Source organism: Acipenser ruthenus, chromosome 4 (assembly GCF_902713425.1).
Source record: "Acipenser ruthenus chromosome 4, fAciRut3.2 maternal haplotype, whole genome shotgun sequence".
NCBI classification, from domain to species: domain Eukaryota; kingdom Metazoa; phylum Chordata; class Actinopteri; order Acipenseriformes; family Acipenseridae; genus Acipenser; species Acipenser ruthenus.
In genome coordinates, this window is record NC_081192.1 from 14,461,688 (window position 1) to 14,478,874 (window position 17,187).

General features: G+C 38.3%; 1 protein-coding gene across 3 annotated transcripts in view; it reads right to left on the reverse strand.

The window, feature by feature from the left end:
• The window catches only part of LOC117400530 (piezo-type mechanosensitive ion channel component 2-like), a 198,810-nt gene that overhangs the window by 79,941 nt on the left and 101,682 nt on the right, over positions 1-17,187 (reverse strand). For all 3 annotated transcript variants that reach the window (XM_059022048.1, XM_059022047.1, XM_059022049.1), the window contains exon 5: positions 6,649-6,811. In XM_059022048.1, the coding sequence (XP_058878031.1) occupies positions 6,649-6,811 (163 nt within the window). The remainder of the gene's footprint in view (positions 1-6,648; positions 6,812-17,187) is intronic.

A 17,187-nucleotide genomic window follows, 5' to 3' on the forward strand; every position in this document is an offset into this window, starting at 1 on the left:
AACTTATTCACAGTAGGTGGCAGTTATAAAAGAGGCATTATATTGTGTTTATTTCAATAGCATTGACAGTATAACTGTTATTTAAGATAACTAAAGTTTTTGTTTCATTTCATTTGAAACCTGCTGAACTCTAGTTATCTCGAGTGTCAACATATGTGATATATGTTCCCAATTTAATACCTGGTGACAGTCTTATTAAATTTGACTTGCAGTGATTGTCTAAGTTATTTTATATTGTAATTTTCATATCGAAGCTAGGCCTGTGGGTCTGCGCAAAGGGGTTATATTCATTTTGTAACTTCTATTAATATGTAATAGAAAAAAAAAAAAATTATTACATTTGTGAGGAGGTGTAAATCCCACACATTTATTTATTTATTTATTTATTTATTTATTTATTTATTGTAGGCAAGTGTAACATATTTTGAACTTAGACAATCCCTGTAGACCAGTGGTGCACAACTCTTAATAACTTAATAATTTGTGTGAGTTCTCAACAGGAGTGTGAAAACAATCACAATGCAACACATGTTTCAATGAGACAATTACAGCTACTAACAGAAAAGAATGAAATTAACTCCCAAGTGTATGGAAAAAAATAGAAAACCTAAAAAATCTGCAAGCACTTTATTTTGTGTATAATAATATTTCATTTCCATTTTGGTAACAGTGAATTAACCCTTAACGTTAATGCTGAACCTTTGGGTTTGATGAACTCGTAACGTGACCTCTGACGACCCACAAATTAACCCACTATCAGGACTTGTAATGGCTCTTCAAGGAAAACTCTAACATTTAAAAACCCCAAGCATCAGTTTTGAAGAAATATCGAGTACCATGTTGGTGATTATTTTGCTCAATTACAAATGAACAGCACATCTTTGGAACTGTTAATACTGCCAATAGCCAGACATCCAATACAAGTTTGAGTATATTTTCCCTGCTTGCTTGCACTCTGCATGGCTATTGCAATGTACACTACTGCATCCAGCAGCTACTGCTGCAATCATCTAGTTAACTACGTGGACATTAATACAGTTTTCTAAATGACCAGTCAAAGAACAAACTGATGAGGTGCACATCACACTAGTTGTTTAGTGGACAATTCACAATGGATGAAAGATATCAGTAGTACAGTAAATTATATTCCTGTGGGTTTCAGTACATTTTGAATAGCATTTTAATGTAAGCAGGCTACATGCATGTATCCTCTATACTCTATGTTACATCCCCATATATAAATTGCATTTGTGCCCATTCAATGTTATTGATTAGTTTGCCCAATAACCGATTAGTGCAGGCTACTGTTGTAGTCATGATTGTCATGTCATCCATGTATGCTCTAATTGGTGGCAGTCGCATTCCAGAAGCCAAGCGTTCTCCTCCCACTACCCATTTTGATGCTCTAATAATTACTTCCACTGCTATGTCGACATATATATATATATATATATATATATATATATATATATATATATATATATATATATATACACACAGTACTGTGCAAAAGTTTTAGGCAGGTGTGAAAAAATGCTGTAAAGTAAGAATGCTTTCAAAAACAGACATGTTAATAGTTTATATTTATCAATTATGCAAAATGCAAAGTGAGTGAACAGAAGAAAAATTTACATCAAATCAATATTTGGTGTGACCACCCTTTGCCTTCAAAAAAGCATCAATTCTTCTAGGTACACTTGCACACAGTTTTTGAAGGAACTCGGCAGGTAGGTTGGCCCAAACATCTTGGAGAATTAACCACAGTTCTTCTGTGGATTTAGGTTTCCTTAGTTGCTTCTCTCTCTTCATGTAATCCCTGGCACCACAACCACACGGGCTTAACACAGCACTTACTTATGGCTACTCGGAGAGAGAGCACCTTTCCGCCTCCTTCTACTCAGCAGCCACGTACAGACAGGCTGCAAATCTCAAATACATATATATATATAGCCTCATAATTGCCCTGCTCTGCTTGAACTTTTGTATTTAACAAAATAACTTAATAATCTGTCTATTGTTAGCTGCATTGGAACTTAACTGTTTCTATGTGAAAAACAATTCAATACAAAATCCACTTTTAGAATCTTAAAAGTTATCTTTTTATAAGTTATTCAACAGGGTTAAGGCAAGGTAATCTTTCATTAGGTTAAACAGTGAGGGTTTTATTACTACACAGCAAAATTGGAAAGTATACTGAGCTGTGATTTTACTAAAGATTAACTATACCACAAAGGACTGCATTAATACTGTTTCAACTTAGGAGTTTGTTTTTTTTATCTGGCCACTTTAAACAGGAAGCTGTTTACAGTAGCTGGGTACTTATCAGTACTCAAGAAAAGGTGAGCAATAGTTTTATATCATAATTAGTTATTTTTCATACTGTTAAATGTATACTGTTATGTTTCAAAAGTGTTCATCATTAGCTTCATCTGTTTCCCAAATAAGTTGCTATGACTGCAACAACTGGAAAATCAAGTTCATTTCAAGTTTGTAGCCATTCGCGACTTTCATTCTGCACCCTTAAACTGCTTCCAAACAGAATTTCAATAAAGTGCAACATTTTATTTCAGATGAATGCAATATGACCTTTTGCACAGTGAAAAGTAGATTCTGAATTCTTGGCCAGCATGTGCAACAGCAGAGCCCTTTGAAAAATCTGCCAAAGCCTCCTTGCAAGATGCTGCACTGCCTTGTGTGTTCATGTTTATTTACTGTCTTAGAGAGGGCAGGCAAATAATAATGAGGAGAATTCTGTATTTGGGGCCGACAGCATGGACGGGCTTCCTATTACAATTCCTCCAGACATACCCATGAGGGGAAGAGAGTTCACCACCTCAGCCACCTGCTTCTGCTGGCCTGTCAACTCCAATGAGTTTCTCCAGTTTGTTGGCAGGCTGACCGGACACATGCATTTGCCAATTTGTTTTTACAGTTCTGCTTTGTATTTATGAATTTATTTAAAAAATGATTAAGCAGAAGCAAATCACTTAAATGTTTTTTTTTTTTTGTTTTCATATTCCTCCTCTAAACTGATTTTCTATCTAATTCTAACTTGACTTTACATGCATGCAAATGCTGAAAGAATGTGGTTGATGAATATGTTATACATCGACTGCTATGGTTATAAATAAGAGCTATCAGTATCACATAAAAGATCACCATGACCAAGATCCAAAAAAAAGTGTGATGTACAGGGATACCCGAAGAAAGAGTGGCTCTTCTTATTTCCCGATATTCTGATGCTCTCAGTAACTTGTGTTAAAAACTTCATCCCTTTTGGATAAGCATTTGGCTATGTATGTAAAAGCTTAACCATGACAGACAACTTTAAGATTGTCATATCAGACTCCCCTTGTGCTAAAGAATGTACAAACTATATTTTATTATAAATGGATAAGCACCAGATTTGAATGAGCGTGTCACTGCAGTGTGACAGCTCCTTTCAAGGGTGTCCCATGTAAAGACAAAAGCATCTAGCATATTACACTATAAAACTAGTCATTCAGATCTAAGGAATAATTACAATGGAACAGATGCCAAAGCAGAATTGCAAGAGTGAAATTTAATAGAAAAAGAAGAGGAGAGATTGTATATAGCTTATAACAAAGATACAGAAAAAAAAACGTGTTTCCAGTTTACAAAAAAAACATATTATGAAAAGACAGTGTTTCATATGTTAAGAGCAGGAGGTAAGCCGTAATGAGTATTATGAGAGGATTCTCTCCAAAATATGGAATTAAACCAAATATCTGGTTTACATCATATAAACTGACATTGCTGATGAAGAAGAAATGCTGAAGGTCTCAACAGAATAAAATTCATATCTTCTCTATAGAGCCAGTCATTTACCTGCAAACTCATGGCTTCTGAGGAATAAGCAGAAAAGGTGGTTTTAATTAGCTGTGAGTCATGAAGTAGAAAGGTCTGCCAGATACCAGGCTGCCTTCCAACTCATTACCACTCCTAAATGGTTGCACACTTGGAGAGAACACATCTGCAGACCGTTTTATTAAGAAACAGAACATTTAAAGCAGGAGAACTTGGTTGGCACCTGGCAGACCCTTAAGAGAGCTGATACTAGTCTACTCGTATGAAGGTAAGAAAGAAGCCCAAGTAACTTTAACGCTGCTGCCAATGAAAATAGCACAGTCATAATTCACACCAGATGTGTGCTCTGACTGGAATGCAATCAAATTATTAATGGGAGCATTACTGAAAAGGAATAGGAAGTGTGGTCACACTGCTGTGTGCATCCTCAGCAATATAATATGTTGTATTAGGACTAACATTGAAGGAAGGGATGAAATACAGTACAAGTAAATGCAGTACTTAGTCAGTAAGTGCCTAAGTAAATGCAGTACTGTTTCAATTCAATTCCTATTTAATTGCAGGCTTAAAAGCTTAATGATCTACATCCACAGAAAAGGTTTCTAAAATCCACTCTCTGTCTGCATTACAATATTTGACATCCAAAACACTTCTAGACAAAGATTCAAAGCTTTCTGGTTTTTATAAGACCACCACAGAAAACCACACTTGACAAATGGCAAATGAACCACACTACTAATTAAACTGTGAGGGTTAATGTTGATTAACTTAAAGATATAATATGAACATGTGACTATAAAATAGATGCCAATACATGAAAATATGTCTATCCCCAGTGGACTTCACAAAACCTCCTGTGACAGGCTAGCTGCAGGGAGGACTTCAGACCAGAAAGAATCACAGAGACAGGCGTACTGTGTGTAACTGAATCGTGGCAGCGCTCAGTGTTTTAATAAACAAACAAAAGGTTTTAAACAGAAAACAGGACACGGCACTTGAGACCAAATAAAACAGACAAACAAAACGGACTAACACTTAAACAAACGGTGGACTAACAGACAAACAAACACGGTGAGTTTAAACACTTATTATTATTATAATTTTTATTATTCTTTTTGTTAATTTGACCTCCTCTCCACACCCGTTCTCCACTCACCGAACACACAACCCCGAGTGAGTAAAACGTGCATCTATATATACTGTTGTGCCGGGATTCAATTACTAATTAATTATTCACTTGAATCCCAGCACGTGAATTAATTATGTGCAACCTCGTGATCACATATTAAATACTTTAAATGCACTCCCATGCCTAAATACAATTATACATTTTAAATAACTCGTGTTGCACACACCCATTTATATCCCGTGCAGCCATCTCTATTCACCAACATTAACACACCACACGCAACATACAACACAGAAATGCACACAGGAGCGGGGCACATTACCACACTTCCACACAATTCAACTAATTGAGAGGCGCAAGACTGCATTGCAGGGCGGTGTTTTAACACATACACAATTAGGACCTGTGTTGGCCAAGCAGACCTGGAATTTACTAATTCAGCCTGACATAGAACACACTATTTTACTAGATGCAATTGATCTAGAATAGTCTGTGAGATGAACCGTAAAAAAGAAGTGCTCCAGTTGAGATCAGATAAATTAAAACAGTGCTTGGAGCCATTTCGGCTTAATCAAAGCACGAGCAGAGTTTGTGTTCAGGGTCAGGGTTGATCAATCAAACGTGTTTTCATGTGTCTTCACTTTGTCTCTGTTAGCTCAAACAGGCATTGTTTAGGTTTTAACCATTCCCCTGGCCAACTGACCCTGATTCTGGCAGCTAAACCATTTGGGCAGAACCAACACCCTGCACAGCTTGACTATTTAGAGAGAAACAAAATAATTAAATTTGTATTTCAATTTAAGATTGAAAGTTTAGCAGCAATCAGGGAGAGAAATAAACACTGACATAATTTTAGATGTTGTAAAAAACAAGTTTAACTATCCTCATAAAAGGAGTGCAATTATATACCCGATGACTAAACTGTTGACCTAATAGTACATTTCAGGATTAATGTTCTAATCACGTACAATTGTTTGTGCTTCCCTTTCATTGCAGTTGTTTTTTTTATTTAGAAAGATGGACTGATGTGTTGTAATAATAAAGACAGAACCGCTTTAAACATGAGCTGATAAATTAGAGCAGAGCCGACCTTCCTCAATAGAATGTTTGAAATACAGTACCAAAGAGATTTTTCATACAAAAGAGGTGGGTTTTAAAAAGTCTATGCAGTTTTTATAAATCTATTAAGTCACAGTGTACATTGTTAGCTGTACGTATATTTTTATTTAAAAAACGCTGTCATTTCTAAAAAAGACAGGGCTGTAATTATTTTAAAATTATGATAAATGCCTTTGCCCCTTTGTAGTAGTAGCTTCTGTAAGCAAGACAAATTACAGATCTTTCATGACTGCTGAAGGTGGTCTTAGTGTGACATTCTGGAGAACAGACTTTGATGCAGATATCCACCCCCAACTTCCCTGGAAGATTTGAAGGTAGCATTCATTAAAATTATCACATATCCATGCAGAACATCTCAGAACATGGCATCACTGCTACCCTGAACAATATTTTTCGACCATTTTAGAAGCTGAACACACAATTCCTGTACTGTACTGTGTACTGTATCTGGACTCAATGGTCTAAAGGGCCTCGTGTTTGGCCACCCCAGCATTCTAGTGGAAGAGATACAGATGGGTGCGAGCAGCAGAGTTTATCATGGGGTGTAGATCAGAAAAGATAAAAAATAGTACCTGTTCATCGTTTTCAAAATCTGTGTTGTACTGCGCCATGTCTTCTGTGGGTGTTTTCTGAACCAGACTTCGGCACAGAAGCCATGTTGCCAGGCCTGCAACAAACATCCCAACATCGGGTATGAACACCCTAATACCATTGCCAGGATCTGCTCCTCTTACACTGCAAAAAAAAAGAAAAGAAGAAACATTCAGCTTTTTCAAGTACCAGACAGTTTAACATATTCAGCACACTTCAGCAGCCATTCATCTTGACATCAGCCTGGCATCTTCCTTAGTTTGCTTTTATTACATTTCCCCTTGTTTATTATCTCTTAAAGTTATGGGCTTTTCACAATATTTTGGTTTGCAAGAAATACATATTTCTTAATTGTACCAATTGTGTTTATTTAACATGCCTGGCAGTTACACTCTAGTGGTTTTAGCTCAATATGTTGCTTACCTCTGAAATCCTACTATACTTTAAGAGACATTATTTCAAGGATGGACAATTCCTCCTCTGGAGTAATGGTGGTCATATTGCTCAGTGAATGCAATAAAAAAAAATTTTTTTTAGAAAACAGTATATCCCCCCAGTGGCATAGCATAGCCGCCCTGTACTGTATGTTATGCAGCATGGAATAGTATCACTCCTCTATCACTGTGACAGGCTGGCTTCAGTGATGACGTCAGACCAGAAAGGAGTACACAGACAGACAGTAGTGGTGAGTGAATCTGAGCTGTCGCGCTCAGTGTTTTAATAACACACAGAAAATAAAAAGGTTGAACAAAACAGAAAACAGGACATGGCACTTGAGGCCAAAATAAATAGACAGACAAAACGGATTAACACTAAACAAACGGTGGACTAACAGACAGACACGGTGAGTAAAAATAAAAACACAAGTATCGTGCTGGTCCTTCCAGCAGGAAATAGCAATGGTATGCTTTGCTTTAATTTACTTTACTTAAATTCTTACTTTCTCCTTCTCTCTCACCCGTTCTCCACTCACCGAACACACAACCCAGAGTGAATAAAACGTGCATCTATATATACTGTTGTGCCGGGATTCAATTACTAATTAATTATTCACTTGAAAACCCCATGCTCACATACTATTACATACTTTAAATGCACGTGAAGTGAAGTGCAATCCCTGTGTCTAAATACAATTATACATTTTAAATAACTCGTGCTACACACACCCATTTATATCCAGTGCAGCAACTACAATACACCAACATTTACACACTACATACAACATAAAACACAAAAATACACACAGGGGTGGGGCACATTGCCACAATCACATACCACAAATTGAAAGTTAAGAGTTAAGATTTTTAAACAAAGACGCTCAATTTAGCCACAAGATAGTTAACCATGGGGCCCTGCCATCTCAAAACATAAACTAATTAAATAACACACAATCCAAATGACAAAACTGAAAATCAGACCAGACAACATCAATATACACAATACATTCCAAACCGTGCAAGCATTTAAGTGTTCTGGGCGTAGCCTGGGTCCAATCCAAGCTGTGATTTACAATATAACTACACAAAAAGATATATCTAAACTATCTGCACCAGGTTAGACACAGTGTTTACAGTGCTACCCGTTTACACTGGATTTAGATCTTGTTCTCCCTGGAAGTGGTTTAAGGTTGTGTAAGGCTACAGTAAGAGTTATAAAACAGTATTAACCAAGGTTCTTTCTCATCACTGTCCCCCCACTGATTGTAATGAAAATCCTTTAGTTCTTAGCGTGTGTTAGTTTGGTCTAATTGCAGCTGCAGTAGATCTTTGGTTTTATTATGACCAACAGAAAAGAGACATTCCAGCAGGCATCAAAGCACTTTTTATCTATAATGTTGTATTTGAAATATCTCAAAAGTATCAAATAAAGCAAAGAGCCAAAAGACCTTCATCACAGGAAAAGGAAAGCCGGTGACAATGGGTCATATTCACAAAACATTTGAAGTCTTTTTTTAAAAAAAAAAAGTTTTTATAAATCTTCTCTTACATTAAACTGTGTTTTTAAACAGTGGTGTCATGAACTGCAAGCTTGATTGAATTGATACTTAAAAAAAATTTAAAAATTCCTAAAGATAACATTCTTTAATGTTCTGTAAATAGGGCCCACATTTGCAATTGCCAAGAGGTACAAAAGTGGATTTTAAAGTCTTGGTTATCACTCATTTAAGGAGATCAATCATTATAATAGAATCAGAAATGTTGGACTAATCTTAAAGATCTAAAGAAATACTTATCAGATTCCAGAAATATCTTCAGAGCTATGTAAGCAAGATAATATAAACACTGTCTGATTACCTGTCAGTTTGAAGGACACATTAGATCATGACAGTAAGAAACTGGCAAGCTGCTACAGTAAAACTGAATGTTTTAGGAATGTTTTATTCTCCTGCTTCTCATCAGATTGGTGCCAAGTGAGATGTGTGAACCATTTCCTGGAGAATCAGGTACAGACAAAAGGTGATTCTTATTACCTCTGTTTAAATGGATAGCACCATTCCTGTCCCTGCTTATATTTTAAAATCTCATATTAAGAATTGTACTTAATGGAACTACTAGTACATGCTGAGATAATGATTTTGGACAACACGTAAACTGACTAATGTTAGTAATGTCTTACAATTAGAGAGAGTGGATAGTCAAGTTATTGTGGTTTGTATCCATAATATACTGTATGCATGTATGGAGTGTGTCAGACTGGCTTGGGGGTGTGTGGCGGGGTGCCCGCCCCTGTGCGTAGTTTTTGTGTTTTATGTTGTATGTGGTGTGTATGTATTGGTGCACAGAGTGTGGGTTATGTAGCATGGGTGATTTAAAATGTATTTGTATTTAGGCACAGGGATTGCACAAATTGGTTCACGTGCTGGGATTCAAGTGAATGATTAATTAGTAATTGAATCCCGGCACAACTGTATATATAGATGCACGAATCACTCACTAGAGGTTGGTGTGTTCACAGTGGAGAACAGGAGAGAGAGAGGGGAGAAAGAACAAAATAAATACTAAATAATTAAAATAACAATTGCTACTCGTGCTGGAAGGACCAGCACTATACTTGTTTGGGGTTCGTCCACTGTCTGTTTTGTCTGCCTATTTATTTTTGGCCAACGTGCCGTTTGTTTTGTTCAGTGTTTTGTTTAAACATTCTATTTGTTCATTTAATAAGCCAGCACAAGCAGCGCATTCACTGCACAACTCTGTGTCATTCAGTTCCTGGTCTGACATCACCACACGAGCAATCCGTGACAGAGTGCAATACAATTCTTTATTCACCCCTTGCCCTCAGCTAAACTTTGATATTCGTTCTGGTTGGCACAAACAAAGTTGAAAGGAATGGTATTACTCTGCATGGTATGAACAAACTGTTCTCTGTTAAAACAATTAGATGTTTAACTACAGCATCAACACCCAAAAACTCTAAAATGAACTGCGCCCTTCTGGAAATCAGATGATTTGTAGCTCATAAAGAGGGTGTAAAATTATTCATTACTCTATTGTAAACTATATTGCTGTTTCAATTTTTATTTTTGATATTTGAACTGCATTTCTCTTAAACAATGTATTAATCTAACACTGATATACATTATAAAATGCATCTTTAACACTTCACAAAATATGAGCACTCACAAAACATTTACAAACAAAAGCTGGGGGAAAAGGTACCGAAAAAATGCAGGTTGAAGAGCAACATAGGTCTGCTAATCCTGGTGTCCTGGCTAAATCACAAAACCTGGACCTGAATTTTTTTTTTAGTTTGCTTACCCCTGTAAATACTGTACAGTTGTCTATTGTAGTGTTACTAAATGCCCTGCCACAGTTGGGCACGTTACTGAAAAAAGTAACTTATTACTCGTTATTTGTTTCTTCAGAAAAAAAAGTAATATAATGTAATAAAAAGTAATATATAATGTCATATAATTTTTTTAAAAAGTAATATAAAGTAATAAAAAGTAGTATGTTATATTACTCGTTATATTTCTTTTTCTTGTCTTGTTCTGCAAAACAGTTTTTGTGACTATTGTTTACTTTTTAACTGTACATCTGGTAATTAACTTATTAACTGTGTCAAACAGGTTTTTAAAATGTTTCTAGTATAAATATATTTCATTTTTGGCATATAAACAATGTACTGTATATTTGACTTTCAATAATTTTGCAGTATGAAGAGAAAATCATACAAACGTTAGAATTCAATAAAACCACGAATAGCAAATCCACAATAACAAAACAAAAACAAAAAAGGTCAATAGAAAAACTAACTATATGGTGATAAAGCAGTAAACGTGAAAATAATGGGGTGATTCAATACATGTGGCCACCACTGTAAGCAAGCAAACAAGCAAATAAATACATAAAAGTGGTACATGGGTACAGTCAAGTACGAAACTCGATCTTGTCCATTAAACTTCAAAATATGCGGTGGTAAACGTATTTCCTGTATGACGTTTTAAAATATATCATCAAAATTGCATGTAGGGATACACATTTTTTTGTTCCTAGTGCCTAGCCTTATTTAAATACATGGCTCAGAAAGACTAACTTGATTGCCCCACGGCTTATTATTGATGTGAGACATCCCAGAAGAGAGATTGTGTCATCAGTGGTGACGCACCGACATTACAGCAGTTTGGCGCGTCGGGTTAAAAAAATATATATATAAAAAAAAGGGGGCTCCCGAGCGGTGCATCTGGTAAAGGCACTCTGCGTGGAGTGCAGGATGTACCCTATAGCCTGGAGGTCGCCGGTTCGAGTTCAGGCTATTCTATTACCAACCGTGGACGGGTGTTCCCAGGGGGTGGCGCACAATTGGTCGACCAGGGTGTCCTCGGCTCACCGCGCACCAGCGACCCCTGTAGTCTGGCCGGGTGCCTGCGGGCTTGCCTGTAAGCTGCCCAGAGCTGCATTGTCCTCCGACGCTGTAGCTCTGGGTTGGCTGCATGGCGGGCTGCAGAGTGAAAAGAAGCATTCGGCTGATGGCACATGCTTCGGAGGACAGCGTGTGTTCGTCTTCACTGCTCCCGAGTCAGCGCGGGGGTGGTAGCAGTGAGCTGAGCCTAAATACAATTGGCCATTTCAAATTGGGAGAAAAACGGGATAAAATCAATTGGCAACTACTAAATTAAAAAAAAAGAAAAAAGAAAAGACCACTAATGTAAGTGTACAACAGAGAAAAGGTAACAAGACTAACTCCTTTCTTTTTTGCGGAAAATAACTGTAATATTATTACTCAGATTGAAAAGTTATATTACCTTGTTATTGACAAAAGTAATATTATTACAGTAATGTATTACTTAAGTAGTAAGTTACCCCAGCTCTGTGCCCTATAGGCGTGGTCATATAGGTTTTAACTTCATCTCACCAGCAGTGGTGATAATCTGTAATGACAGTGAATCACACAACATTACCCGAACACAATACTCTTCCGCCTTTAACCCTGGCGATCTATGAGTTCCTAGTCACAGCACCATGAAAATGGCACACCACCATGAGCAATAGAGAAAAATTATGAAGATCTCATTATTGAGCAACACATTTCAGAAACATTCTGAGTGATTTCAAACATTGTAAAAGGACAGAGGTAATACAAAATTAAATAACATTTCTAGCTGCACAGCATATTTTTTGCCATGTTACATTAAGAATTACAGTGTAAAACTACTAAAATTGCTTAACTAATGACGACTCAATATGATATTATTTCCAACCAGTATTAAAACTATTTTTAGTTTGTTGTGTGGAATTTCTGAAGTATTTCAAGCAGCTTAGCATGTTCGCCTTGTTAGCTGCATTTTCTCTAAATTATTATCACCCAATAATTATAAACTAGAATAATAAAGCCCTGAGTATGTATGCTCTTTATTAATGACACTTTGCCTGAGATTAATTGATTAAACTGCAACAGTTAATTTATTTAAAAATATGAATTTGTTTACCACAATGAATATTTATATGCTCATTTTGCCTTATTTATTTATTTATTTATTTTACAAAGGACTGTACCACACAACAGAAAGAACTGACTGACTCAACCCATAAGGTCCTTCGTGTCAAATGCATTTTGCATTTGTAAAGCTTATAAATGTTTTTTTGCTTCAAATTTTAAACAAATGTTTGGTTGCACTCAGCATGTATCACACATGAATGCCCATTTCAAAGGAGACCAACAACAGGGTAACTTCAGCCACATTTGCTTTGAAGTGAAAATGATTTGCTTCATAAAATTTAACAAGCGGCAGACCATGCTTGTTAACACAACGCAGAAGGATACATTATGATTTACTCTTGGTTCATCAACCAGTTTAAATTAGGTCTCTTTGTAGCTTAGTTATGTGTACTGGTACTTTATAGGTTGAGGTTAGTTAGAAAATAACAAAGGTCTCATTGAGCAACGTGAGCAATGCACAAATGCAGAATACCCTTCTTTTTAATGCCACATTGTACATCCACTGTATGGGACTGGGGTATTGAGTTTATGTTTAAACACAATCATGAAGAAGTTCTAAGTTTATGTAAAATACATATTTCATATTTCTGAAAAGTCATTTTGTGAGTTTTCTTTTCTTTTTTTCTTTCCTAATGTTGTATATTTCAGTTCATTTCAATTGTGAAGGTAGGGGGAGTAGCTCACAGATGCACCCAGGAATAAAGCCCATGAAGTTGCCATGCCCCTGGTGGAATGGGCAGTGAGCTTTTTTGGAGGGGGCAAGTTGGCCAGCTCATAGGCAGTCCTGACTGTGTCTGCTATCCACTTGGATAGCCTCTACTTAGACAGAGCTTACCATGCGATTTTGCCCCATAGCAGACAAAATATTATTGGGACTGCCTCCAACGTTTTGTCCTGTCAATGCAGTATGCCAGGGCCCGAACTGGGCAGTGTGAATGGAGCTTTCGCTCCATGTCAGACCTGAAAGGAGGCGGATGGAAAGCCTCCAATTCCACAGACTGGTTGACATGGAATGCCGAGATCACCTTCCGCAAAAAGGCAGGATTGGTACGGAGCATGACCTTTGTCCTGACCTCTGTAAAAATTAAGCAGGCTTTCGCTTTTGAGAATGCCTGCATCTCTCTCACCCGCTTTGCAGAGGTTAGTAGTGAGCAAGAAAGACACTTTGAGTAATGAAAATTTCAGCTCAGGTGAATGCAGGGGCTCAAATGAAGGCTTCATGAATGCATTAAGCACCACGTTTAGCCTACAGCAAGGAACAATCTCCCTTCATTGGCGGCTGAAGCCGCAGAGCCCTTTCGAAAACTGACCCACCAGGAAGTGAGCTCCTCGGGAGACCGAGTCAATTTTGACATGGCAAGGCAAAATGGCTGCCAGATAAACCTTTAACGTGGAGGCGGATTTCCTCTCATCAAAAAGGTCCTGTAAAGATGGGACAGGTCGTGGGGTCAAACCCACGAGGCAGACACCATGTCTGATAAACACCCCACTTCTACCCGTACTGCAAATGTGTGGATGGTGCTCTGTCATTCTGCAGGGTGTCAATGACCCTATTAGAAAGCCCCAGATGGCTCAAATGCAGCTGTTTAGGGGCCAGACCCAGAGCTGCAGGCTCCATGGGTCGGGGTGCCATAAGGACTGAGCAGGTCGCAGTGTTTCCGCAGTCTACATGGCTGGCCGCTCAGGTCCTGCATCAGGGTTCAAAACCATAGTCTCCTGGGCCAATAACGGGCAACTAGGAGCACCTTGGCCTGGTCCTGCCTGATTTTATCCAGACACAGCGGGAGCAGGGCGAGCGGTGGGAAGACATATAACAGCTGCCTCGGCCACTGGTGTGCCAAGGCATCTATTGCCAGAACCAGAGGGGACAGTGGGTTGATTCCTGCGAGGCAAAGAAATCTATCTGTGCTACTCCCAATCGTCTCCACACTGAGGCGCTTGGAGCCTCCTTGAGAGGAGGTCCGCCAAACCAGTTTGTCACCCCGGGCAGATGTACTGCCCTCAGTGAGAGGAGGTTCTCGTGTGCCTAGAGCAAAAGCTTGCAGGCCACACAAGAGACTCACTCATACACATCACTCATAAGCTGCTCCCTGAAAAGTGAACCACAGGTACTTCCTGTGTGCTGGTTTTATGGGTATGTGGAAATAGGCGACTTTGAGGTCAACCGTGGTGAACCAGTCGCCTGGTCTGATGGACTGCAATAGCTGTTGCATCGTCAACATTTTGAACCTCCTTCGGCTCAGATACAGGTTGACCTGTCTGAGGTCGAGGATCGGTCTGAGGCCACCATCCCACTTGGGCACAAGGAAGTGCCTGGAGTAGAACCCTTCCTCCAAATGGAGGGGGTCAATCATGTAAATAGCCTGTTTTTTCAGCAGAGCTGCTACCTCCTGAGACACCACGCCGGCATCCTGTGGATCCGTGACTGATGTTGCAGTCACGCCCCAAAAGGGAGGGGGACCGTGCTTGAACTGCAGTGAATAGCTGCTGGTTTACATACTGGAGGTGGTCGCTTGGGAAACAGACGAACCAGCTCCTTAGTGGATTCCCAGAGTGCTGCAGCACCTCATCCACCGTGGGCCCTGGAGTGATCGGGGCGTCCAACAGCGGTGCTTTGTCCCCATCAGGCACATGTGCCTGGGAAAGCCAAAGCAGCCTACGTGCAGCTACCAGCGCAGCCAGGTTTCTACCCACAGCCTGTCCGTTGAGCTTGGGCACCAGGCGCAGAGCATCCAGGTGTTGTGGTGAGGGGCTGTGGAGGGCAGGCCGCATCCTTAGATAGGAGCACTAAATTAGGCACCTGGAACAAGACAGCAATAAAAGCCTCAACTGGCGTTAACTGGGCCAGGACCAGCTTCTCCACAACATACACTCTATATAGCGTGTTCATCAACTGGGAAACAGCAGGAGCTGTTGTCAGACGGTCCCAGGAAGACTGGAAAAGAAAATCCAGGTGAAGGGGGGGGGGGGGGGGGTATGGGAGAGGTGCTATGCTAGTCGTCGAAAATCGACTGCCTTGTTTCCCCTGCTGTAGGCCAATGCACTTCCAAGACTGCAATGGCCCTCTTGATTAGCGGTACAAGCTCTGCCGACATATATATGAGCTATCCAAAGTTTTGTATTGCTTTACTGGGACTTTCACTTGTACGCATCTGTTATTGTTGACTCGGTTTCTCATTTTAGTTTAGTCAGCGAAGCAGGTTAAGAAATTACATTTTTTTTTTAATAATAAAGATATAATAATATTTTGTTTCAGGTTGCCATTTTTTCTTGTATTACGTTATATTTAATGAGTTAATAAACTGTCAGCCATGTATTATTATTCTTATTCTTTTCTGTTATGCAGCATTATCAACCCTGATATTGTTTATATATTGGTTAAGCTGCTTTAGTAGTGACTTCAATACAATACATACTGTATGATTTGTAGGTTTGAAAGTGCTGTTGAAAAAAGTTATTGAAGTTTTATTGTAGTTTTTAATTAGAAATAATAAAAAAAAACTATTTAATCAGGAACCTTTTTCCCCCTAAGAATGATGTTATTTAAATAATTGATAATTGTAATCGTCACCGGGATTATTTTCAAATATCGAATCGATAATCGAATCGACTTGTAAAAGCGAGAATCGCTCATCACTACTCGAAAGGTTTTCGTCTAGTTGTTTAATAGATCAAAGATTTTACTTTATAGCTTTTTATGTGACTAAATATCCCAGTTCATAATAATAACAAAACGTATACTGTTAGTTCAAAAACAAACATGTACTATACTCAGTAGAATTAGTTTTACTTCTGTAAGAAAATACAATTCCTATTTACTATCTACTTAACTTTAATTACTGTAGTTTTACCTTAAATATATAATGATGACTAGTCATTAATCTTAATTTAGTAATCACTGCTAATAAGCCAGTTGCAAACCCTCTGGCCACACAAGTCTACGGTACCTGCCACTACCTTAGTTATTTTCATGGTGGACTAAACACTGAAGGACTTTGAAATACAGGCCGAGAATATTCGTTCAGTCGCACTGATGGAGAGCAAGTTACCTAATGAGCATCTAATGCAAAGAATGCTAGAAGAGAGTTTAAAAAAGGGTACAGCAGAAATAAAAGCATGTACTGTAAGCAGAACAAAGGACTGTGAATTAGTGATATTATCAGTTAAATATTGGAAGTAGGTGACCTAATTTATTAATGACAATTAAATAAGACATGAGACATACAGGCAATCTTTGACATTTGTGTAACACCTGGTTGCAGATGGGATTGTAGACTGCAGATGGAACTGCAGAGGTAGCAACAGTTTGATTGTGTAACAAGATGAGCCGGTTAGAAATCGTATAATCTTTGTTTAAGTCTTTCATAATGTTTTAATAGATACCTGACCCTCCTTTTTGAGAGAATTGCTTCACCGTGTGACTCATGATGGACAAAACTATTTGAAGGCCATTCAAAAGGTGACAAGCAATGGCTTTTACAAAATATATATATATATTTTAGAAACATATTGAACTTGACTTGACACTGTGTATTGTGTCATGCCAGTGTGTCTTTGTGGATTTTTAAGTAGGCTCAATG